Source organism: Cebidichthys violaceus, unplaced genomic scaffold (genome assembly GCF_023349555.1).
Source record: "Cebidichthys violaceus isolate CVI_PGR_0920_01 unplaced genomic scaffold, fCebVio1.0.p SCAF_28, whole genome shotgun sequence".
In the NCBI taxonomy this organism is placed as follows: domain Eukaryota; kingdom Metazoa; phylum Chordata; class Actinopteri; order Perciformes; family Stichaeidae; genus Cebidichthys; species Cebidichthys violaceus.
Window position 1 is genome coordinate 4,998,955 of NW_027176461.1, and position 25,290 is coordinate 5,024,244.

General features: G+C 42.6%; 3 protein-coding genes across 3 annotated transcripts; all 3 read right to left on the reverse strand.

The window, feature by feature from the left end:
* Nucleotides 1-940: 940 nt before the first annotated feature.
* On the reverse strand, nucleotides 941-9,566 carry LOC137880344 (zinc finger FYVE domain-containing protein 1-like). Its single transcript, XM_068721668.1, has 11 exons — nucleotides 8,129-9,566; nucleotides 7,522-8,026; nucleotides 6,492-6,706; nucleotides 6,164-6,270; nucleotides 5,939-6,047; nucleotides 5,746-5,843; nucleotides 5,455-5,572; nucleotides 5,149-5,319; nucleotides 4,773-4,953; nucleotides 4,560-4,673; nucleotides 941-2,741 (listed from the first exon to the last, which is right to left on the reverse strand). The coding sequence occupies exons 1-11, from the start codon at nucleotides 8,636-8,638 to the stop codon at nucleotides 2,509-2,511; spliced, it is 2,361 nt and encodes a 786-aa protein (XP_068577769.1). The 5' UTR covers nucleotides 8,639-9,566; the 3' UTR covers nucleotides 941-2,508.
* A 1,237-nt stretch (nucleotides 9,567-10,803) lies between these two features.
* LOC137880387 (rho-related GTP-binding protein RhoV-like) lies at nucleotides 10,804-11,701 on the reverse strand. Its single transcript, XM_068721724.1, has 3 exons — nucleotides 11,542-11,701; nucleotides 11,408-11,466; nucleotides 10,804-11,324 (listed from the first exon to the last, which is right to left on the reverse strand). The coding sequence occupies exons 1-3, from the start codon at nucleotides 11,699-11,701 to the stop codon at nucleotides 10,875-10,877; spliced, it is 669 nt and encodes a 222-aa protein (XP_068577825.1). The 3' UTR covers nucleotides 10,804-10,874.
* An 11,585-nt stretch (nucleotides 11,702-23,286) lies between these two features.
* On the reverse strand, nucleotides 23,287-24,763 carry LOC137880376 (glutathione-specific gamma-glutamylcyclotransferase 1-like). Its single transcript, XM_068721711.1, has 3 exons — nucleotides 24,394-24,763; nucleotides 24,225-24,260; nucleotides 23,287-23,942 (listed from the first exon to the last, which is right to left on the reverse strand). The coding sequence occupies exons 1-3, from the start codon at nucleotides 24,562-24,564 to the stop codon at nucleotides 23,523-23,525; spliced, it is 627 nt and encodes a 208-aa protein (XP_068577812.1). The 5' UTR covers nucleotides 24,565-24,763; the 3' UTR covers nucleotides 23,287-23,522.
* Between the last annotated feature and the right edge of the window lie 527 nt (nucleotides 24,764-25,290).

Below are 25,290 nucleotides of genomic sequence, written 5' to 3' on the forward strand. Positions count from 1 at the left end.
TGAAATCGTGGACCAATACATCTGCAGCATACGCGGATGGGGCGTGGCTTCATGGGGTAAACTGTCAAAATTATTTTAAAGGGTTTTCCCTTGTATTTGTATTGTAGACAACTGAATAACAGCACTTTTAAAGAGACCTTTACTTGAGCTTGGTCATGTGTCAAGTGAACTTCCCTCCTGGCGCACTGAAAACACGCAGTGCAAGTGGCACAGAATATCGACATGGAAGCTTGTGTTTAATTATTTATTAAAATAATTCTAAATCATTTATCATCATCAATAAGCACCAGGCAAATACTTTTCCCCTCACTTTATCTGCAGCGGCAGTGTTGGAGAGGAGTGGAAGCGAGGCTCATAATACACAGTTGTGCACACGATCTATTCCTCCCACATACAGTACAGTAAGTGGTTTGACACAGGCATATTTAAACACACACACACACACACACATTAAAAACATAGAGGCAATTCCAGATTATGTTTTTGACTAATGGGAGCTGATACAACTTTAATGTTCTGCAAATCTTCCATCAGTTTAGTATCCACACATCATTGCTTACATTGTTTCAATCGCTCCTTCTCGATTTGTAGTCTGCAGGTGAAATAACTGGACATCGCAAAAGATAAAAACGCATATCTGAAGCAACAGACTGCACACATTTTTGCACAGGAATGAACTCCAGTACAAGTAACATGACATGATGTATTTCCTATTCTATACTGTGCAATATTAGCACCTCCAAGGAGTGTGTGTGTGTGTGTGTGTGTGTGTCTGTGTCTGTGTCTGTGTCTGTGTCTGTGTGTGTGTGTGTGTGTGTGTGTGTGTGTGTGTGTGTGTGTGTGTGTGATGCAACATTCAGACAGATAAATCTATTTTCAGACGAGGCAGACAAAACATTTCCTCATCAGACATCAAAACCAAAAAGTTCAAAGCTAGGAGCAAAAGGGAGAATTCACTTTATCTACAAAGCTTACAATTGACAAAGACCCTTTTTTTTTTTTCCTTCTCATTTTTAACACCAAAATACAAGCATATGTGTTAAAGGCATCACCTTGTGCTTCGTATGATATCCACATGTAAAGCTCTCAGTCACTAAATATGGTTCAATATCGTATCGCTGCCACAATCGAGCATCGTTTTTTTTTTTCTTCTTCTGTGTAATGCTTGAAGACAAGAGGACAAAAACTATAAGGCGAGAAAGAGTGGTTTGCATACAGTCGCTACAACGTATATATATAGAAATATCCATACAGTAATTCATGTCAAACAAAAACCAGAAAAGGAAAAAAAATACATAATCAATAACGGAGGTATGATAACGGAAAAAAAACAAAAAACAAGCTGTGAAGAGCTGAAACATAACTAAAATGTGTTGTCCTTATCCTGTCAGTCTGCCTACGGAGACGTGGAGGCGTGAGTGAAATATGTAAAGCTGGTTTGAACACACATTTGGATTCTCTTCAGTTCGGCAAAACAAATGTCCATACGAACAAAAACAACTAAAAATCAAAAGGTGTCAAGAAAACAAAATTTTGAAACATGAAATACATACATTTTTTATAACACGGATGGTAGAAGAGATAGTGAGGTTTATTCAGAGACCGTCCTCTGAACACGTAGAAGGCCATGGATCTCTCAGACTGTCATGCATGCCAGAGTGTTAATATGTCTTTAAATCTTCAATACATAAATAATTATTTTTTTTTAGTGTTTTAAATGTACACTCCCTCTAACATAGTTCTATGTTTTCATACATCCACAAATGACATGATAAAATCTAAACATCACACCAGCACAGACACAGTGACCTGAATGATATTTGGCACACCAGATATCCACACTCTAGACTCTACTGAGGCAGAGTTCAGCTCAGCTTCGGGGGACAGACTAGTTGATCATCTGGATATCTGGATTTTGGCCGTGGTAAGCAACAGCCTATAACAGCTGAAAAAGGCGTAGTGCAAAAAAAAAAAGAAAACTAAAATGTTGCAATACAGCATGCAATGGAACCTGCAGACATGCCTGCAGGGATATCAAATATCAGCTTGCCATTACACGTGCGACATCAGAGGAACTCAATAATAAGAACTGCTGGAAACTAATAACACTGACCCCACAGGGTTCTCCACTAACTAATACTCTTTAAATGATACTTTTTTTTTTTTTTTTTTATATATATATATTTTCTGATAGTAGAAAAATAGCTCAACAGCCTTATTCAACGTAAAATTAGGGACTTGGTGTCAATAAGAATCAAAATATTGACTCTGAATAATCAGAGTGGAAACGTAGGTTTCAGACTCAAGTCAAGTAACTCACATGTTCCGGCTGTTCTACAAAGGCCACAGGAACTCTGCTAAACGTCCTACATGTATGCCTAAACACTTCCTTTCCACAGAAACGAGACAGAACCTTCAGATTGACGGAGGTAAAGCAGTGACAGACTGCGAGCTGAGTGGGCGAGTGGTTCTCTCTCCGGTGCTCTGAGGAAGGAAGGCCTTCCCCTGTTAAAGTTCTCCCGGTTTCTGGTTGCAGCCGGCGCAGACGCGCACGGGGTGGTCCCAGCCCCGCGACGGGACCGAGCGGCGCTCCGGGGAGCAGTCGTCGCACACCCCTTGGCCACAGGCACGGCAGTGGTGCTTGGACAGCTTGGCAGTGAACTCGCGCTGGCAGTTGTGGCAGGACAGGATGTCCTGGTCAGGCACCCAGTAGGCGGGACGAGCGGCGTCTTTCACGAGGCCTAGAGGGTGACGCGTAACACAAGTACGCAAACATACACGAGCAGGTATCACATAGAGTATAAGGTAACGCTTTTACATTTGTAAATTATAGGGCTGACATTTAAAAAGGAACTGACGTGACCGTCTTGGACATGTGCTTATTCACTTTCTTGCTGAGGAGATTGAGAACACGGTCGTTTCTGTTAGCTTAGCTTAGCATAAAGACCCGACGCAGAAGAGAACTGCGAGCCTAACGCTGTCCAAAGGATACTGTAGACCAACGTTACATTTACCGGTAAAGGGCATTGATGAATAACCTGATGTACTGCAGAGAATATCCGGTTATCAACATCCAAAGATAAATAGTTTATTGTTTCTTTAATCCGTGCAAAAAACTGAAGTATAAGAGCGGCAAGATGTGTTTTTTTCGGGGGGGGGGTTGTGTCCTGGACATTTTCTTGGCAGGAAGCAACGACTTCCTGAAATCTCTGCTGGTTGCCTGGCAACTGCTCCCGGCCAAGAAACCCAGAAGTCCAGCACATAACCTCCCCCTAAAACGGCAACGTCCCAAAAATGTTGAGCGATTCCTTTTCGATTTGGAGGCGAAATTCACGTACCGTAATTAAAATACTAGAGCGTTCCAATGCTCATGTTTCCTCACTACTGTTTGAAGTGCACCAGAACCCTCAACCCTTAGCTGTCTTGATTGAGGTATCCATGGAAACATGGAGACAAGATTTGGATGTGGAGGTAAGTATTTTTGCTGTGATTAGAGCTCTGAGGTATATTTGGGGTGGTGATGGATATGGAGTTTTCAGCAGGATATCAAACTCACATTCATATATGTCCTTTATCAGTCAATATAGGTCTATAGAGTAGTCTTATTTAGCAGCCCAATAATCATAGTACTAATGCTTTGGGTGGAATAAATATAAAGGGCTATTTTACTGTGTTTTTCAGTGAGTACAGCGTTTATTCCTGCCCGGTCTTTGCAATCTCTTCCAATGCAGCAGAGCCAGTTTTGGGATTATCTTGACAGAAACGCGTCATATTGGTATTATAAAAAAAGGTTAGGACAAAATGTGTGCATAGAGTGACTGATCCAGACTACAGCGCAGTCTATGAGAACCCCTCACGTACGTAATGTCAAGAAACCTCAATGCAGTCACGTTACTGACTCGAGACATTTACAGCAAAGGTGCGTTTACGGCAGGAAGTCTCGTAAATACAAATGAATAAACGGGGTAAGTGATCGTCTCTCTCTCTCGCCTTTGCACTGAGACGAAACAATGGAAGAACTGAAATGTTAAACATTAGGTAGCAGAGCCCTCCTGTATGGAGGCACTGACACTGAGATGGTAAAAGGCAGTTCCAGCTGCTGTAGCGAGAACGTGTGAGGGAGGATTTTAAATTTGTAGACCGTAAAACCTTTTTTTTGGTTACAAACAAATACAAATTCAGTATTTGAACTTGTCTTTGATAAAAAAAATATATATAATTTCAGACACTCATCTGAGTCTATTCAATATTCATATTGTTGAAGCGGTAGGACACACTGGGCCGATTGGGAACCAATTGCCCCCGTTTGGACTGTGAACTTTTAGTAAATGTAGAAGCTCTATTCCTTATAAGGACAGCTTTGCCAGTCAGGCTCCTGCGTAACATATTTGAGAGTTTAAACCAGAAACAAGGCCTCGCTGCTTTTCTTTCTTCCTGTAAATAAGCCGGGTCACACCTCTGCCACCAGAGGGCATTGTATCCACTCGCTCCCATTTACTGGGTCATTTATTCCCCTTACGCAACAGTCCTCTTTATGTTTTGTTTAGGGCAACACTCACCAAGCGGGATGTCAATGGCAGTGACCACAACCCCAATAGTGTTGGTGACTGCTTCCCCAACCTTCCTGGCCAGGGTTCCACCTTCTTCCTCCTCGAGCTCTGCCTCAAGCAGCTCTGCGTAGAGAAAAAACAAAATATCTTTGCTCAAGTCCCCCTGCCACAACCGAATGTTACTCGGCCGCATAGCGCACACAGCAGAGGGACAGTGCGTACCTGCGTACGAAGCCCTCTGTTCGAAGCAGATGTCACAGACTCTGACGGGGGCAAGACCCCAGCCCCTCTCGGGGACGGGTGCAGCTTTGGAAGAGCAGCCGTCGCAGAAGCCCTCCCCGCAGGCACGGCAGTGATGCTTGGTGTCGTTGTCCTGGAAGACTGCGTGACACTTATGGCACACCTTGTACAAGGGAAAAAAAACAACAACAACAGAAGCTGTTATTGATCTCAGTTTTTTTTTATCTTATGACCTGCAAAACCTTGTATTGCGCAATAGGCAAAGATCACCACGGACAGTAAACATAGCTCTGGACACCAGAGTGTTGACTTGGCTGTCGGTGGTGGGTGGCAGAAGGTGGGGCTGTGTGTCACTCACCAAGATGAGGGAGTTGGGTTTCCAGTAGGCTGGGGCGATCTGATCCGTCAGCCAAGAGGTGACGGCCTTGGCAGGCTTGACACTGAGCTCTGACACAGACTGGGCCACTAGGTTGACTCCATCCAGAAGACGCTGCGCTGCGTTGCTATTGTCCTTCAAAAAGCCGTCCGACTGCAAACGGGAGACAGGTTTTTTTTTAACGACGCAAAGTAGACAAATGGTCACCTCTAGACGTAATTCTAGGTCTGTGTGATTACAGACGGTTAAGGCAGCATAATAACAGATCAAACAGCTGGTTTGTCTCACCCCGGGCCACACATGCTGGATCTCAGTGCGGACAACTGTATCCACAGGGTCCTGGTTCCCGTACCAGTATTGACGGCTCCGATAGATCACGCCACAGTTGGGACATTCAATGACGTACCTTAAAACATACAGCAGACACATGGATGTACAAGTCTCTGTGAAAATATAAATGTAAAAAAAAAAAATGGAGTTTGGAACAACAGAGTTAAAATTAGGCTGTGTAAAAGGTAACACAAGCCTAATTCAAGCGTTGTTACACATGACCCTGCAGGTCACTGTGCTGCTACTCACCCAGACCAGGCGTATTTGGCGAGGCCCATCCATGGAGAGTCTGAGGAAGCCGAGGTCTTAGGGACAACTATCACTTCCTTTCCCCCTTCATAGCAAGCCTAAAGTGATGCAACGCACGGTGACTTTTCTGCTCATCAGTCATGGAACAAGAGTGATGACACAGTCAGCGGTAGAGGTGAGCAACTGTGCTTACCTTACAGGTGTAAATGCGATTATCATACTGAACAGAATAGCGACAACGGTGCTTTGCCTCATGGCACGCTCCTTCTTCTAAGTGGTTCATGCTGTTCTTGCAGCCAGATCTGGGGCCAAAGTAAAACGCCAGAATGATTAACAAATCAGAGGGAGGCGAGGGATTGAAGTCAAAGTTATAATGGTTGGAATGTATTTAAAAAAAAAAGGGGAGGATGGTACTGACCCGCAGCTGAGGCACAGGCTGGAGCAGGTGAAGTACTCGTCGGGGAAGAAGCAGCTGTGGGCTACAAGATCACCTGCGATTTCTCCATTAAAGCGCTCACTCAATGCCTGTAGGACAATCAAGGACCAGCAGAAATTAGCTAGACCCAGGCGAAACCAAGTGCATTAGAAACATTGCATTTTATGTACGGTAACATGAGCTGCGCTGATGTAAATGCATCTTTATCTGAATTAAAATAAAGATGCATCAGCATCAGTTCAATGCTGGCTTTATAACAACAACCAGCCAGTCTGAAGCAGGCCGATAGTCAAGCTGTATACATCTCTACCTGCAGGGCTTTGAAGATGACCAGAGGGGTGCGTGGGGAACGGGTGGCGTTGTTATCCAGGAGCTGCTCCAGTTTATTCTGCAGGCCACGGAAGTCAGTCGGCGGGGTGAGAGTCTGCGTGCCCCAGTACTGCACAGAGCTGAAGGCCTCTGGGAAACGGGAAAGCTTCTTGAAGCGCTCCGACAGCAGCCGGTCTACTGACTCGGAGGATTTATCTAAAACAAGGGACACGGAGTGTAATCAGAACGTACGGAAGATAATCAGCATTTGCTTCAGTTACACAACGGCATTCTTACAATACCGTGCTTCATTGTACCAATTATGTTATGTGACAGAAAAAAAAATATGAAATTAAATATTTAAGTGTCAAGAATGTTGCAGCGTCAGCCATCCCTCCCAGAAGACACATGCGTAATAAATCTATTACATTTGTTTCCCCAAGCCTTGACGACTCCAATATTCCTTCATAATTCACTTACTGCAAAACATGTGCACTCGCCGACCATATTTAGTTTTTTCTCCCTCATAAGCAGGGACTACATTTAAATTGTAGTGACTCGTATAAATTGGAAAATGGTTGACAGCTGGACTAAAGCATAATACACAAAAAACTGGCATTGTCTTTCAAACAGCTATAAATATGTGACGCTTTTTTTTACTTTACTACACAGTATGCACAGTTTTCCTTTTTAGTCCAAGAAGTACCGTTTCCACATTTCACTAAAAAAAAGTTGGAATGCATATTGTTAGCTACGGGGACGTAAAAACAGGCTGTAAACTAGTATTTGCTGAAGCTGAAATCATCCGCAGAGCTTAAACCTTAGTTTACTTTAAAGCCCCGCCCCTCGTCCCTCATGGTGATGCAGACCTACAATCATGGTGATACAGTCACAAAGTGTTGTTTCAAAGGGTGTTTTCCCAAATAAATTCTTGTTTACAGCTTTGACTTGTCTAATGAATGTGCTTACAGATGAAGTAATGACGCTCAACCCATGACCCGAGAGTAACAGAAGAGTTTCGATATTTGTACCTGAACCGAGCAGCTTAGTGTGGACCGTTTCATGGAAGATGACCACCGCGGGGCCCAAGGTGGACAGAGGGACGTCCAGGCCACAGCGGGCCGTTGTGGCTTTCAGTTCCTTGGTGAAATGCTTCAAGTAAGCATCCGAGGCATCCCCGAGGAACTTGAAGAGGTCGTCGTGGAGTCGGTCGGCGTGGGTGCGGTAGATGATGAGGTCGGAGATGGCGAGCACCTTGAGCAAGAGGCGGGTCCTCTGGCCCTGTTTGGAGCTGTTCCCGAGCAGCCCCTCCGTGTCGATGACTACTACTTTACGGAAGGGGTCAAACGCCGCCCAGACACCCACCGTGCAGGACTCTTGCGTGGGAGACGTTTTGAACACCTCTCTGCCCATGAAGAACGCGTGGTTCAGGGTGTGGGATTTGCCCTCGCCCGTGTTGCCAAAGATGGACACCACCTTCAGCAGCTGGTCAGGGTTACAGCTGAGGCTCTTTACAAATGAAGATTCGTCTTTTATCTTCGGAGAAACAAAGAGTTTCGAAGTTAACATTTGTTTATTTGTTTTGTTGTATCGATTCTGTTATCATACATGAAAAAGTGTGACTGTTGCTCAACTCACCTGCATTTCCTCGTTCTCGTCAACCAAGAGAAAACTGGAAATCTTCTCCAGGAGTTTTGCTCGCTGAGATTTGGTCTCATCGGGTATTTGGACAGCGGGCGGGACAGCTGCCTGGACAGAGTGGACCTCGGCGGGTGTGGGTGGTGGAGGGTAAGTTATGAGCTGGTGTTTCTTCTTGTTGCCTCCACTGTGGGTGCGTTTCTGGCAGTCTTGGCACAAGTTGACTTTGCAGTTCTGGCAGCGAACCGCAGATCTGTGGCGTTTGCCGCTGTCTCCGTTACCTCCTTTACAGTTGTCACAGTAAGGGACATGCCCAGGTCCTATCTGAACCCGCTCGTGGTTCTTCAGACGCTCCTGACCGTGGAGCTCGAGCTCACAGCGAACGCACTGCAAGCTTCTGCATTCATCACACTCAAACGCAGCCTCCTCGGAGCCACCACAGGCATAGCTCTCTTGACATATTAGGCTAGTATTGACTCCCTTTTCTGAAGATGAGCCATGACCACTCATCGTTTCTCACACGGTAAACTTGAAAACAGAGCGGTGCTTATTGTAACTGCCTTGATAATAGTACCAGCTATTTCCAAAAGCAGTTAATGGAAATCTTACAACAACAACAACAACAACAACAACAACAACAACTTACAACAGCTGCATGGTAACAGGGCTGGTGATCCACTGACTCTAACAGCTAACCCTCAACAATAATACTATATATCAAAATAGCTTTCGTAGCATGGATTTCAAACACTTACAACGGTAATAATAACGTTATTTAGTGCAACAAACAGTGAGGCAGTGAAGCAGGAACAGCTGTCTCCTTGACTTACACCAGATATGTTTTTACCACTAACAGTTAGCTTGTTCATGAACCAAAGTTAGCATTTAGCTGCAAGCATTACATAAGTTATGTCGAAGGTGAGCTCACGAAATAAATACAATGATAACATGTAACGTTACAGGTATACAGTACCGAGCGAGACAATGAACTCTCCCTGAAGGATGAATGTGCAAATGTTGATGCTAACAACAGGCTAGCTAGCAAACGGACCCACAATAGCTCGCTGGCAAACTCGGTAGATAGTGTGGCATCCAAACAGCAACACTTAGTTTAAGACTAGCTGGTTTCGATGGACAGTTTTAACTTTTTTTTTTCCCCCCCTCAAAAAAAGCTGTAATTAGCGGGCTAGCAAGCCCTAACAGTCCATAGCCGTACAAACAAGCAGCTAGCCTCAAGTCTGTCAACTGAGCTGTAACAACATATCAACAAAAACAACAACCAGTCGACGTCAAAAGCTCGGATATCAGCGGACTACTTTGTTTTAAAACGGGAGGGAGATCCGCGCTATTTCGTTTAAAAAGTCTTTTAAAAAGTGTTACTGTATGTGAATCCTTCCGAGCGGTGTCATTGTTTTGTTCTTCGGCCCCCTCCCTAGCAGATTTCACTAGCTACGTTATTTTGTTGCCAGGTCAGATCAGCTGATCAGATTATTTTCAGTCACAGGGTCAGAGCGGGGTAACGTGCTGTTGCATGATGGGAAACGTAGTTATACAACACGGACAAGCCGTGAGACGCACGAGCAGAGTCGACGGTTTCTGTGCAGTTCACAAAATGTTTTCTCAGAAAAAGGAAACTTGTCTGCAAATTCAACTCAAATTATTGAACTGATCACTGATATAAAAACTAATTATACACCTTTTGTCTGCAGGGTTTAGGTGTCTTGCACGCACATATTTTATGGAGGGGAAGTGGTACGCTACATTTTTTACACCCAGTCTTTCAAGGCACTCAAATCCTCTTGGATTTACCCCAAAGCACAGTAAAATAGCATAAGTTATTACAAGATGAACGCAAGAAGCACAACCAAATATTTAAAATGAATTTGCAGATAATGCTGTTATTTGTTGGTCTTGTGTTTTTTTCTTTAGTGTTGTTGTGTTGTTCTGATACATACAAATTAATAAGATACAGACAACTTAAAAATAATAAGACCTCGGTCTTAGTTGTTATGGCAAATGTCACAATACATTTGAATGAATATCATCTTAGTTTCTTTTAATATCACAATCCTTTTGGGTTAATCCTAATTAAACTTTCATCTTCGATCACCATTTTACCAAAGACGTTTCCAAGTGGGTGGCTGTTTTAAAAGTAATTGTGGTGCACATGCCTGAGCCTAAGCTTTGAAACAGAGAATGGATTTAAATGGCTTTTGTCTTGTAAAGTAAGACTTCAAAGTATCAGCAGGTGACCATTTGTCTTAAATGACTCTTTTGTGTTTTCCCTCCATTTCTTCACTAACAGCAGGCTACCTTCCTCTGCAGGGTCTGCAGACTAATGTTATCCAATTTCATTATTAAAGCAATTAAAAGAAAAACACACAGCAACTGGCAATTAAATATGGGTTGCATAGTGCATTTATTACAAAGCTTTAACACACATACACACACAAAAATATGAACAATGGCAACAAATAAAACATGATATGAAAGGAAAGGACAGAGAAGACGTAAAAAAAAAAAGAGCAGAATATGTAGCCTAATTAATGCAATGAGTTTTAGATAAAGATTGTAACATTTCAATGCATGTCAATGCAGGTTGTCAATGATCATGAATTATGTTTCAGTGCACACGTCACATTCTGTGGAGAAACATTTGAAAACAAATGCACGATATGTCATAAGACTCCCCAAACAGACTGTGTCTACTGAGCAGAGTACTAACAATCCACTCTTTGACCACACATCAGATGAATCTGAAGATTTTCCTCCATCCACAGTCACAAAAAATCTTGAAACGATTGAGCAGGCTGAGCTTTGGAGAGGTTCTGCCGGTGTGCTTGTGCTTGATGGCAGCAAATATAGCCCAGTCAAACACATCTTTGAGGTTGTGTTGTGTCAGAGCAGAACACTCCACGTAGCCGTGAGCTCTGACCCTGTGTGCCAGCCTCCTGGCCCGGCTGAAGTGCACCGGTTTGGCGCTCCGCTGGTCCAGGCGAATGAGGACGTCCGCATTGTGGCGAAGGTCCGACTGAGTTCCAACCAGAAGGATGGGAGAGGTTTTGTTGCCGGCTCGGATTTGTGGGATCCATTTGGAGGCGATGTTGTCAAAGGAGACAGGGTTCACCAGGCTGAAGCAGAGAACGAAGACGTCCACGTGAGCATAGCACAGAGAGCGAAGATGGCCAAACTCCTCCTGTCAGATACATTCATGAGAGATGAGGAAGAAAGGACTAACTGGTCTGGTGAAGAAATCCCATTGTGGTGTGGAACATTTACCTGTCCAGCAGTATCTATCAGTTTGATACGAGTTGGGACGCCATTCACGTGAACCAAACCTGTAAGTCAAATAGAAACCAGGTTTATTGCTGAGTCAAGCAGGCTTCAACCTTTAAAGAATAACCATCACTCACCGGTGAAAACATCAAAAGCTGTTTGTCTGTACTCGCTGTTGTATCCGTTGAAGATGTAACTGATAATCATGCTCGTCTTCCCCACTGCTCCATCACCGACCAGCATGCAGCTCAGCTCTCCCCTCGGCCTGTTGGCTTTTTCATGTCTCTGACAGGCCATCTTTCCTTATATATATATATATATATATATATTTAGGCTACTCCATTTTACCCAGCAGTTTCAAAGTCCAAGCAGGAGCTCAGCATTACTGTAAAAGATGTCTTCTCCCCCAGGGGCCCGTTGGTGCCAATAAAGGAGAGAGGACACCTCGATTTGAAACAACAAAGGCACCCAATCAGATGAGTGACACCCCAGAACTTAGTCTGTTCCACTTTGATGCTGATTAACATAGTCACTCCCACCGGGACGTGACGGGCCTGACCGTAAAAGTCAGCTGTAGGTACAGACAGTAACTTCTGGAGTCGCACAGCAGAGTGCAATATGATTACGCTTAATAGTCTACAAAGTGCAGCTTGTGCAATATGTTCACAAGATATATATTGTAAGTTAACTAAAGTAAGTAGTACGTATATGGATAAATATATCGCTATTAATAACTTTGTAGTTTAAGGGCTTGAAAGAAGTTATTTTTTTCAGGCTACTGATTCATTTTAAAAGCTCGTGCTGCCTCTCGCAGCCTCTGTCGCTTATTAATGTAGACTACTTGTATTTAAACGATTGCATGTAATACCAGTATTGGTCCCTAGAGGGGGGTGTTGCCCCAGCATTAGCTTGTGCATGTTGGCGTCCACCTTGCGCTTCATCGTGACGCTGCTTTCAGTTTCTTTTGAACAGATTACAACTTTTTGAGATTTCACGGATGGTCAGACACATTATTGATTTTTTTTGTGTTTAATATAAAGTGTATTTGTGCTCTTCAAGTGGGACAGAAATGTGTCATCGTTCAAAAAAGACCAGCTTTCCATTTCTTTAATTCACTTTATTAATTGCTAGTTATGTGCTCGCTATATCACACCTCAGTAACTTCGGTATCACAGATTGTTTTTCCCTGACTTGGTTTATTGTTCATGTGTTTTCAATCTGTGAATTGAAATGTTGTGAAGGCGGCTTCATTCTCATGTGTAAAAGGGGTAAAGGGTACAGCTGAGGGGGCATTGTTAAACTGTCACCAGCTGCAGTTTATGGCAGAAGCTTAATGTGCCATGTTTCATCCTGTCTCCTTCAGGGTGACCGGGTTCATAAATACACCCAAATAATATCCATTACTTTATTGAAATTTAAATCCTCTCAATCACATCATCAAACATTCACTTGTGGTTTACACACTACAACTATACTAATGATAATGATAATACCTTAATAAAAAATAATGACAATTTGGAATGTATTATTTATTATTAGACTAGTGCAGCACACAATGTACAAGTATAGGCGTGTTAGACTGGAGAATGATTGTTCTTCTTCAGGCAGTCACACCTCAATACGGTCCAAAATAAAATAGTTGGTGAACGTCTATTAAGTGTTTGACATTATTAGGTAGTTACTCTAAGTGTTACTGCTTATTTAGCATGGAACTGCTTCTGGTGCACAGCTGTAGGAATTTGGATTGTGTCCACGAAGATAATAAATGAGCAGGTGATAATGCTTAAGATCGAGCCTTCAGATCATTTGAATAAACTCATTACTGCAGTTATATAGTTCTGAGGTATTCGAGCTGAGCGTGTACATTAAAAAAAACCTCAAATTGCGCATTATCACCGTTGTTGTGTAGAAGAACTGTAAGAGCAGGGTGAAATGTGGTTTTAGAGATCAGTATGCATTTATGGGTGAAAATACAGCTTTAAACAATGAGTTGCTCCTTATCTGTCTGAGCCTGCAGGAAACTCTGTGTGCATTGTGTTGTAAGGTCTCTGCTTCCTGTTTGCCGTTGTTTCTTGCTCACTCGTTCTTTTCTCCCTTTCTCTCCCCCTTTTCCCACCACCTGCGCTGTGAGTGATAGAGTTTATTCCCAATAGTAGGAGGACAACATCTGGTCCCCCCCCACCACCACCACCACCACCATCACCAACAACACACGTCATGTTGCCAGCTCGGCTCCCATGCTACACCTCTGGCAGCTGTGAGTCACAATGCTTGTGTTCCTTAAGCCAAGGTAAATGTCAAACACAGGAAACGGTCTATAAATATCCCCACATCCAAAGATTCTCTTTCCTGTAACAGACACTTTTATCATCGCGGATCAACCGGTAAGCTGCTCTTCAATGCTACAAATGCAAATTTATACGGACGCTGTGCTAATCTGAACGCAAACGTGTTTGCATGTACAGATGTCAGCAGCGTGCTCACGACTTTATCAGTGGCTCAGTGTCTAGAGAGAATCAGTTGGGATGCTATAAATATGTTTTGGGTCTGCATTCTCACGCTATCTCTCTCTCTTTCTCTCTGCATGACTAGACATGCAGAAAAGTATCTATGACATAGATTCATGAAGGTAATCTCCTTAGTAAGTGTCTCTCACTGTGCAGATTAGGGCGGGCCCCCCCACGCACAGCACGCCTTAAAATTCATTCCCCTCATGTTTGACTGACTCATGAATTAATGCAAGAATAACAGCCTCAAATGCCCCTCACGTCTTCTCTCCCAACTAGTGCTCTGGTCGGTAAAAAGAAAAACCCAATAACCGATTCAAATTCCTGTTGTATCTTAAAGCTGACAACAATAGAGAGATCTGCCATGTTGGTGTTAAAAGATTATGCTCCTCTCTAAGCCAGAGATCAGCATGGCACACTGTAGACAGGGCACAAAACAAGTGGCTGACACGGAGGTGGAGCAATAAACAAGCCATTTGTATAACACCTCCTGCATAATGTCTCTTTAAGTAGATATTGCCTAGGCTCTTAAGTGGTGAGGATTAGAGCAGCATGGGTGCTTCCATCACACTGAGACCTCTCATAATGGAAATCGTTCCCCCGTCTTCTTTAGTTAGGTGTGACTTCAGGGTCACGGCGGGGACACATCGTCACTTGCTGAACATATATTTGACATAATCTCTGTGACACTGTTTGCATCCCGCTGTTAAGGATCCTGACCTGCTTGCTTGAATTTGACGCAAAACATAGACTGCGGTGGATTCATTTGTTTTGTGTTCATTGATGATGTGCACTCCGCTTTAGGAAGTCTTAAACCCCTTTATCGATCCACATAGACATTTCTTTTGCATGTTCTGCCACAGAATGCCAAATGACATCTATCCCCAAAAAAGATATACATTTTAGATGCTTGCAGTACAATTACACAGCATGCTATTAGAGCAAAAACAAGGGTCTACAGCCATGCTGGTGGTTCTGTAGGGCCGTAGTAGTAGTAGTAAATGCAAATGCTAGCATGCTAGCATGCTCACAATAGTAGAGCAAACACGCAACTGTTCAGCAGGTGTGATGTTTACCTATTCGCCGTCTTTGTTTGGCGCGTTATCATGCTAATATTTGCACTAAACACAAAGTGCTGACAAACTGAAGCTGATGAGAATCGTCATTAGTTTTTCAGGTATTTACCAAAGTATTTAGACAAATACAAAGTTTGACTTGATGGCGCTAGATGAGTCGTTACAATTCATCCTGAGGGGACTATGAATGTGTTATTTAATTGAATGAAAACCCACCAATTAATGATAGTTGTTGAAACTTGAGACATAACCACAATGTGAAGTTTTAATGTGGTACTACAGGAGGAGTCAAGGGATCACCAAAGTCATTCATATTTAACATTTGAGGACCATGAATGCCTGTATCATATTTTATAGCAATCCATTCAATCATTAGCCTTTTGAGCTATTTCAGTCTTGGGCTAAAACTGCATTCCATTGTCCTCATCTTGCCCAGAGCACTGGTTTTGTGTTGGGGTGTCATGTAGCTCTCCAGTTTCCTAGTAGCAAGATACAACCCCCTTCCCAAGACAACTCGAATTCTAGCACCTTATGGTCACTGCACCAAGTGATTCATGGGAATTCAGGACCTGTGTGGCTCCCCCCGCCCCCCCCCCCCCCCCGCCCGCCCGCCCTACCTCTCAGCTGACCCCTGTGGTTCGCATTCTTGATTTGTAGCCAGTTATTGCAGGAAAGCATAAATTACATCTGTGAATCATTGCAATCGTGTGAATGAGGAAATACACGCCTGGCCTTTTTTTTGTTGGATCAGTGCATTTGCAGTTAATCTGAATTAATATCACAACCCTTTTTTTTTTTTTTACCATTTTGATCTGAACCAGCTTAGGGTAAGTCAGCATGTCCCAATTTCTAAGTAAAGCCTAAGTGTTTTTGGGCTTTTGTTGGCCAGCGAGCAGACCCGTCAATTTAGTTATTCCTGCTCCATTAAACCCTGGCAGGGGTCCAGAAGCAGCGGACTAATCCCACTTTACCCTCCAGAAAGCATCACAGGGGGTCTGTCCTCCGTGCATCATGGGATATACAGTAGCCCTGATTCAAAATAGTCAAACAAGTGTCCTTCGATTGATCCGCTTGGTGATTCTGACTATTAAATGAATACATAGATTGATTAAAAACACATTTAAAGGCCCTGAAATTCATTTTCTCAATAGGCTTCTGACCATGTGCAATGGGGTACTACATGAACACAATGTATTTTTGCCAAAGTTGCCAGTTTTGGTTATTTCATGTGAGACACTTCTATATGTGCTGTTTCCTATGTGGTTTTAAGAGGTTAGGGTTAGTTTCGACAAAGTGATGTCACATAGTTCTGTACCTTTATTTGGTTTTGTTCAGCAAATGAAATGAAAATGAAAAAGTATATTGAATGATTGAATGATTGACGTGAAGCAAAAGGACTGTTTCAAGTCTTTATGTTTATCTAAGTAGTAGTTCAATCTTCTTCTCTTTTTTTTTACTCTTAGCAAGAAATCGTATTTCTCAAACTGTCGGAGCTTTCCTGAAATAATAATAATTATGGTCAGGCTAATGTTAAAAAGCTTGTCAATAGCAGCTGATTCGCACTTGTAGAACGCAGATCAATTTAAAACAAAATTTGAATATGAAATATTATAGTGGTCCTACTATAAAGCAAATAAAAAGGTAAGTAAACTGCATTTCCCGCTCTGTGTTTTCACCACACTGAGGAATCACAGTGTAGATTTCCACACATAATATGTATGTGTGTGTGCACACCTGTAATCATTTTCACAACATCTCATGTCTTAGTTGTCCGGCTGCCTGTGAGTTATCTCTTCTATCAGGACATTGTTACTGTTACACTAGTACTTCTTTACCTTTTATCGAGTTCACATACAGCAGCTGGTGACAGTACAAGTCTGGAATGCTAACTGACATGAATTACACACCCAAATATATGTCATGGAAAAACCCAACCAGCATTTGGTTTTTTTCCAGGTGAGATCATCAGATGTGATATTTGTTTTTGTCATTTTTTTTATTGTGCAATCTGTAACAATAAGTGTTAATAAAAGGCTTACTACATGAAAAAAAAATGCATAGAATCAAAAGACATTTTCTTTGGAAGCTGTTCAAGTCCCGATGAATCCACGTACAAATGCAAATTCACATCAATCCCTCAACGGCTGAATGTTTGATCCGATGCATTCCAGGGAACTGATAACAATATCACCGGGGGTCTCACCCTTTGGCCTTTGAAGCATCTGTGTTTTCTTCTTCTTTTAGTTTCAATTGGCTCCACATCAATCCACACAGCAGCATATGTTCTTTCAGAGCCCGATTAGAATCAATTCAAACAGGAAACTCTGCCGCAATTGGCTGATTAACATGAGAACACAATCTTTTCAAAGGGATGAAACTTTCCAAACAAACACGAAGCATCATTACTTGCCATTACACACTTAGGAAAGCATTTGACTCAGACTGAAGATAGAAGGAAAACAAGTGCAGATAGAGGCTATACTCAACATGTTGCAAAGACTGTTCCCTCTTAAAGATACAAACCAGCGTCATTACTTGTGTGATATTGCAGCACAAAGTCTGTGAGACCCTCACAATGACTCTGCAGCTGCTGTGGTAACACTGTAAAATGGCATTGATATCCAACCTCCGTGAGTGTGTGGGAAACAGAGCTGCCTTTCCTGCTCTTTGAGAAAAAACACTCCAGAGAAAAATGGCAGGAAATCTCAAGGGGTCTTTTGATTCAGGCTGAGAAAGTGAGTCAGAGTACCTGAGGGCTTAGAGGCCTCATAATGTCAGGGTCATCTAAGGAGGGAAATGTCAAGCGGTAGGTAAGAAAGTCCAAAAATTCACAAGGTCTTTTGAAAGTGTCTGATTATTACATAGTGCAGTTTTGGTTACACATATCAAACTTTAACTTCTAAGCTGCGCTTGCTTTTCAAATACAGCCTGTATCTGCCAACAGGGGGGGCTGGAGCCTCGTCCCTCATCTGTATCACTCCCACTAAAGGCAGAATCCCCCGAAAACACAATTCTATTCCCGCTTTCCTTTTTGTACACAAGATTACATCAACTTTTAAGTGAAATGAATTACCTTAGCTCAGTGTTTCCCAAACTCGCAGACAAACCACTGCGACCCAATTCACAACAGGCCTTGTCTATAAATTGTGGGAACAGCGAATTTGTGTTAATGAATGTACTTTACCATTTTACTGCCATTTCTACATCACATTATATAATCTTGAATGGCTAAACCAGCCATTTAGAAGAGATGAATACGTTTGATAAAAATCAGAACTGTGTTTTATGCATGTGCGAGTGAAAACATATGCATGGTAAATACTTTATGAATGAGACCAAATGAATGCATTCAGGGGAAGTTAACGGGCTACTCATTTACTTTTTTATCTTCTCTCATCAGCCAAACAAACAAAATGGATGCTAGCCTTTTATTTTACATTCAAAGTAGGCGACAAACATCAAAACAATACAAACATCCAGGTTCAAAGGTGTACTGCAAATATAAATGTTAAATAAAAGAATATCGAAGAAATTCTGCAAATTTATTCGATAAATTTGCAGAATCACCTGTGGTTTGTCTTTGGGAATGACTGTCTTAGATAATCTATCAAATGTAAGGCATGAGGCATGTATGGCATTTCCAGCTTAAAATAAATCTTGAATTAAATTACCACGGTTAAGGAAAGAAAGACTTAAACCACACCTCTTAATATTCCCTCACAGTTTCTTGACGACCCGGTTGTTCCCTTGAGTTTGCTGTCTATAGCAGCTGTTGGAATTCTCAGTTCTGGTGTGGCACTTTGAGTGGAAATATTGTGCAATCATTGTATTTATGGCATGTGTTGACATCGAGAGAGAAAGGTGTACTTACTTCAACAAGTAAGTACAGCTAATGAGTTGGCCAATCATTCTGTAGCACAGGCTACAATACAAACGGTGTGCTGTTTTCACCAAAACAAGCACATGTCGTTCTCTTCACTGGGTGTGAACGCTCCACAACTAGGTCATTGAGTTTTCACTCCTTTTTGTTTTGAACTCTCTTATTTTGGCTGACATTTAAAAGACAAAAATACAAACTGACTGATTAAGGAAATGAAGAATGAACAGGCCACATTCTCAGTTGTGTGTGTGTGTGTGTGTGTGTGTGTGTGTGTGTGTGTGTGTGTGTGTGTGTGTGTGTGTGTGGGGGGGGGGGGGGTTGTTTGCCAAATGTCAATGTGGCACTTCCCTTGGCACTGGAAAAACCCACCTGCTTCGCCCAATTGATGTGCTTTGACAAAGAACACCACGCAAGGTTTATTTGGCCTCACAACGTGAAATAACTATGCTGGTTGCTGCCAAAGTGAAGCAGGCCTACACTGAATGCTACCTTTGGATGCTCACGCTGAGCCATGCAGAAGTTTGCATACTAACTGAGTTGGACTTGTTTTCCGGTATTCCTGCAAAGCAGACAAGGAGGCATATGCACACCTCCCTCCCTTAATATCATTGTCAGCTCAAATGCTTTTAATAAAAGGTTTAGTCTGGTCTATACTGTAAATATGTAGCTACAGCCAGCTAGCTTAGCTGAGCTCAAAGAAGGGAAACGAGGGGAAAACAGCTAGCCTGGCTCTGTGCAAAGGTAAAACAATCCACTTACAAACACCTCATGTCTTGTTTGTTAAGCAGTAAAAAATACAAAGTGAAAAAACAACACTTGGGGGTTCGCAGATGATAATGAAGTAAAATGTGGTTATTAGCGAATGCTAACATGCTAACACAACTAAGACGGCAAACATGGTGTTGAATCTTAGCCGTCAAATATAACCAATGTTCAATATGGACACAGACACATTTCCCCTCAGGCCCTGACACCCCTCGACCAGGCGCAGGCGGCTGTGGCGGGTTTGAGTGTAAAAGAGATTAAGGAAATTAAATTATGAGCAGCAAAAGTGCCATTCCTCGGGGATAGAGCAGGCTAATGAAGCAGGAGGCAGCTCTCTGGCTTGAGATTTAATTTTGTCAAGCCTGGTTCAGTCCCCAGTCCTGCTCCAAACAGATTGGATTAAAAGATCCAGTGAGTGTGAGTCAAGTTCTGTTTGAGTGAGAAGAAACAGTTTTTACATCAACCACTGCCGATGATGAATGGATTAAAGAACGGCGTTTATTACAGCACAATGACGGATGAGACTAAACTCTTTCATAAACAAGATGAGCAGCAGCTCACGCCCAAACCACAAGCCAGATTCAGTCTTTTGATCTAAGCAGTCAGAAAGCACAAAGGGTAACTTTGGGTCATTTGCAACCTATTTACCCGTGTTTTTGTGTCTAAGTGGCTACTGGGGACAACCAGTTTTGAAATTGGTTCAGTATAGAGCCAGAATACTGCTGACAGCAGCCAATAAACAAGCTGCACGTAAGCGCTCGGGGCAACTCCTCGTCCTCAATTTATGTCCACTAAAAGTGCTTGTTTTTGCCACTATTAAAGTCTGTATGGCAACACCTAGACACACAAAACGTGGGAAAACAGCATCCAGGTTAAAAAATACCAAAGTTACCATTTATTAAGTAAAATATATAACGTATGGAGGAACATTCGTTTCTGTTTCTATTTTGTTGATTGATAAAGGGTTCAGAGAAGGCATGCGGTTTACTGCCAAATCATTAGCCATTGTTTGTGTCTTTTTAATGGACGGTCTTCCTCTTGTGGCGAAGTGGCCTCCAGACCACACAGCACTCGTGTCCACTGACAGGAACCCAGCGAAGGGTGAGGTGACCCCCTCAGCAGACAGAGCTGACCCCCCTATATAAGAGGGCGAGGGCTCTTAAGCGGATGGACTCCATTAATGGCCCAATCACTTTCTCTTTAGCACACTTCCAGGGTGATCTTCAGCCCTGCACTGACCAAGCCAAGGTCAGGGGTCAGAGTTCAGGCTAGGTACACATTAGCATGCAGGTGGGAGCTCCGAAGAGCATCAGTGGGAAAAAATGTTTTTGGGGATGTGTGACCACTATTCTGGGTCATAATAGACCAAACGCGCATCCTCAGGACATGACCTCAACCTCCACTTTGCGGCATTGTGTGTGTTCCTCATAATCAGTGTGCGTTTTGTTCACAGGATAATGGCCGACATCTTTTCCTGGAGAGCAAGTGACCTCAGGAAGGGTAATGGTATTGATCAGGGGTTCACATTACATAGGGAGCACAGTGCATCCATGTATATGTATATTGTACATTCTTGATGTCAATAGAGTATGCTGTTATTTTATGTTGTTTCATAGTATATTCAATGCTGATGCAAACAATAGACATGTGGAAATGTTTTGCTCCTCTCTTTGTGAAAGAGCATCCTCTGAATTAGTGACCCCAGGGTTTCAGATTTCCTCTGCACGTCTCCAAAGAGCCCTAACAGTGTGGTAAGGGCCTTTATTGATTAACTCATCTTTATTGTTATAGCTCCAAATGAGAGGTGTTCGACTGAGCTGTAAATCAAAATGCTCTAATGCAACACAATTGATCTTTCATTGCAAGTAGAAAAAGAATTGCTTCTTTCAGACTTCATAACCACATTTTAAAACAGCCTTTATCGAGTGACAGATGTATTTTTGCAGCTGCAATTGTCTCCATACAGTTGGAACTGTGGACGATGACTCTGACGTCGGAGTTTTCACTCTGAATATAGTCGCTGTGTCTTTGCACCACATTGTTTTGTACCAGTATGTGTGGGTGGAGAAGATTGGCGTTGGTATTGTAATATAGGAACCGGATGAAAACGAATCAAATTGAAAGAGTTGAACATCATGCTAACAGTGGTGTTGAACAGGTTGTACAGCGAATCCGAAATGAGTTTAGCTGTTCATGTTTCTAATTAGTGAATGCCTTTACTGGTGACTCAAAAAAAGAAGCACCAACAAATGAATGAGAGAGAACAAATACAAAGAACGGGTTTGGACTGGGAGGCAAAGGGCACACCAAATGCACTGAGTCAGATCATTGTGTTGCGCACTACATGTACCACATCATACCACAGACAAACGTCATGGGTTGTTGACTCAACGCTGTCTGTCTGGATCTCCTTAGTTTCATCGAAAAAAACAAAACAGACACCACAAAGAACATGCCGTGATTTGCTCTGAGCAGAAAACAGATTTTTTTTCAGTGGTGATTTAGCAACAGCAGGAGCCATAAATTGTTCTTTCATATATCAGTTTTATCATTGTTTTTTCTGGAAAAGGACAATCACAGGACGTAGTGCTTTAGTTATGCAATGACAGGATAGGGAATCGTCCATCTCAGGAGGCTTTCTGTCCATGTCTTTCAGTCTTTCATCAGTACATGTTCTGTACATGAGAGCTCTTGTTGCTCTGTATGTGCCAGTGCTCTCTCTCTCTCTCTCTCTCTCTCTCTCTCTCTCTCTCCCTCCCTCCCTCTCACAGATCAAACCTTTGACCTAGTTCTGGGATGATTTCTAGGAAAGCAGAGCAGTGAGCCACAGAGCCACATATATGTGCTGCTTAAAATGTGCGCATATCCATGGTTGGAACTATTAAAAAAAAAAAAAAAAAAACATCTGACATGTGGCATGTGCACAAGTTATTGCCAACGTGATCAAAGTCCAGACCGAGAAAGAAACCCTATCTGCACCCCACCTCCCAGCTCAGCCCCTATACACTCTGCCTATACTATAAGAGCATGCAGGCATGTCTCCCATGGTCTGTGGTTTCTCCTACAGCTAACTGTTTGCACAGATTGCTGCCAACACCAGCACCACTAGATATTACTCAGGACAAGCGGTGCATGATGTATGCTTGATTTCTGGGATCACCATTACATCAAATATAAATATTCCAGATGGTTTACATGCATATGTGTTGTACCTGAGAACTTTGGCATTTTAAAATAAAGTTGTATGTGTTTGAGGAATGCTTGGCTGCACAACAGGAGTTTTAAAAAGACGGACTTTAATTAAGAGGTGGAGGCAATCCTGGTATCATAAAAAGAAAGCGTTTGTACAGCCTGCTTGTTGTGACGTGAACTCAAGAACGGCACAGAATACCCCCGACGGCGACGAAACATCCAGAGTAAACAGCACATATATACGATGCAGTGTAACAGATATCTAAAAGCTGGTAGGTCTGTGCAGTTAACAAGTCTCCGAGGAACAGTCAGCATTTCCTCCGAGAGCCTACAGCTGTACATTCCTCAGCCATGTGATGAAGCAGCATGAGGCAAAGCATTTGACCGCGAACATGAATATATAGGAGACTTTTTTGTGGGTTGAGCATGAGCCGCGGGAAAATAAACACCATTGGCTTCATGCAGATTTCAGTGTTTTTTTTATTAAAATGTATATAAGTACACAGTACAAATGTCAGCTGGTCAAAATGTCACAACTGTGAGGTTTCGTTACGACATAAAAACCAAGCCACAGAAAATGTCACCGCTGCTTTTTCCTCCCTGAAAGCAAATCATAACAAACTCATTTCCCTTTTAGCCAGCATTAAAACATGGACAGTTGTATGGTGAAGTATGATGGAGTGCCTTATGTAGTTCGTTTATGTATCTCCCGGATGAAAGGTCTTCTGGTCAGGGGGTTTGATCCCTCCGCAGTCATGTAAAATGTTCAGAACGGCCGCCTCAATAGAGAAGAGGTGCTCGTCCTTCACCTCAGGACAGTAGAGCCTCATGAACTCTGCCAGGCGGACCAGGTATTCAATATTGTGACCCGCGTTCCCTCGACACGTGGCAATCTGGGCTGCGATCTCCTTGTCTGAGGCCGGGCCGAGGTAGCTGGGGTTGTCAGAAGTAGCAATGTAGACGAGGGCCAACAGGGCACCCTGACCCTTCTCCTCAGGGTTGAACTCCACCGTCTCTGTTATGTAACCCCCCAACACAACCTCTCTCATGTTCAGGTACTGAAGGGACTCTTCAATATGGGAGTCAGTCACTTCGTAGGCCACTCCCCATGTGCACGACTGTAGGCAAAGCAAGTGGAGGAGGAATGTTAACGGTAGAAAATCACGAAAAAATACATGAAATGGTTACACATGTCAAGTAAAACATATGCAAGTTCATTCATTAGCCTCTTCAAGTTCATTGTTTCTTATGTTCACTGGTGGTGATTGGGTTAAAATGATGTTTACAACTTTTGTAACAGTTAGTTATAGACTGGTAATGGTATAGAAATAGATTACATATAGTGCATGCTGTAAACAGTATTAAAATAGACTCGGAGCTTCCAAATGAAGGACACTTACCTCCTGATCCTCCACTAGTGTGGCCACTCTACCTGGCTGTGGAGAGCAAGGACACGGGCAGTGAACAAATAATACATGAGAAAAATGAACAAATAAACAACTAAAACCATCAGGAAATATTTGAATCAATTGGAGAGCAGAATAATATGATTGTAGATGAATATCTCACCTTTTCCTTGTCCCCTCGATGAAAATGATCTCCATGCCAGAAGAGCCTTTTGTATCCTTTGATGAAGCCAACTTTTCTCTTCTTGTACGCAAAATCAGGTTTCCACACTAAGGAGCCATATCCAAATATCCATAGGTTGCTCTTTTCTTTGATAATTTCCTGAGGTTTCATTGTAATATGCTTTTTATGAGGCTACTTCTGTCAACAAGTAGCCGCTCTCCTCTATTCCCTCTCTTCTTGCTATCGTCCTATACATTCCAGGACATCTGAGAGTCGCTATTATAAAGTGCAGTGCAGTTTGATAGAAACGAGTCTGTTATTATGGCTTCATCAGAAACACCGTTTGGACACGCTGCGCGTTTCTCTTGCTGATGTACAATGTACACGTGCATTTGTTGTTCAGAGCGTGTCAGAGCGAGACGGTTTCGACCAATTAAATCGCCCGGAGGGGCGGGCTTAGCAAACCGATCAACCAATCAGGATGACTTTGGTTGGAGCACCTCACACCAGTGTTTACCAGAGAATGTGGGAAAACCCAGATCTTCTCAAGACCTCACTGGCTGCTGCATTTACAGGAAATGTGTTTAAAAAAAATATTAAAAATACAGTTTCCAGGTTGAACTGAGGATTTAAAACCCAGTAAGAAAATGTACACAATTATATTTTTTTCATATGACATGACAGGGATTTGATTTGTTTTTCACATCACGGTCAAAGCAATCTAAGCTTGTATTGTTTCAACAATTTCATCAATTAAAAAACATTGTTAAGTGTCACGCAGTTAGTGATAGTCCAGCGGGTAATCACATTACCTATAAATAGCTGGGATTGTTATAAACGTGCTCTCTTAAGCTCATTATGCGTCTGCTCTGCTCAGGTCTGTCTACAGGCTGAACC

Bases quoted from the DNA above. Each gene is read 5' to 3' on its own strand.
- LOC137880344 (XM_068721668.1), bottom strand. From the start codon at position 8,638: ATGAGTGGTCATGGCTCATCTTCAGAAAAGGGAGTCAATACTAGCCTA. The intron at 6,707-7,521 runs GTACAAATATCG...CCCTTGTTTTAG, and splicing joins CACTAAGCTGCTCGGTTCAG to ATAAATCCTCCGAGTCAGTA. The intron at 5,573-5,745 runs GTGAGTAGCAGC...GTATGTTTTAAG, and splicing joins GCCAAATACGCCTGGTCTGG to GTACGTCATTGAATGTCCCA.
- LOC137880387 (XM_068721724.1), bottom strand. From the start codon at position 11,701: ATGGCCTGTCAGAGACATGAAAAAGCCAACAGGCCGAGGGGAGAGCTG. The intron at 11,467-11,541 runs GTGAGTGATGGT...TTTGACTTACAG, and splicing joins AGCTTTTGATGTTTTCACCG to GTTTGGTTCACGTGAATGGC. The intron at 11,325-11,407 runs GTAAATGTTCCA...TGTATCTGACAG, and splicing joins TGATAGATACTGCTGGACAG to GAGGAGTTTGGCCATCTTCG.
- LOC137880376 (XM_068721711.1), bottom strand. From the start codon at position 24,564: ATGAAACCTCAGGAAATTATCAAAGAAAAGAGCAACCTATGGATATTT. The intron at 24,261-24,393 runs GTGAGATATTCA...TGCTCTCCACAG, and splicing joins ATCGAGGGGACAAGGAAAAG to CCAGGTAGAGTGGCCACACT. The intron at 23,943-24,224 runs GTAAGTGTCCTT...CTTTGCCTACAG, and splicing joins CACTAGTGGAGGATCAGGAG to TCGTGCACATGGGGAGTGGC.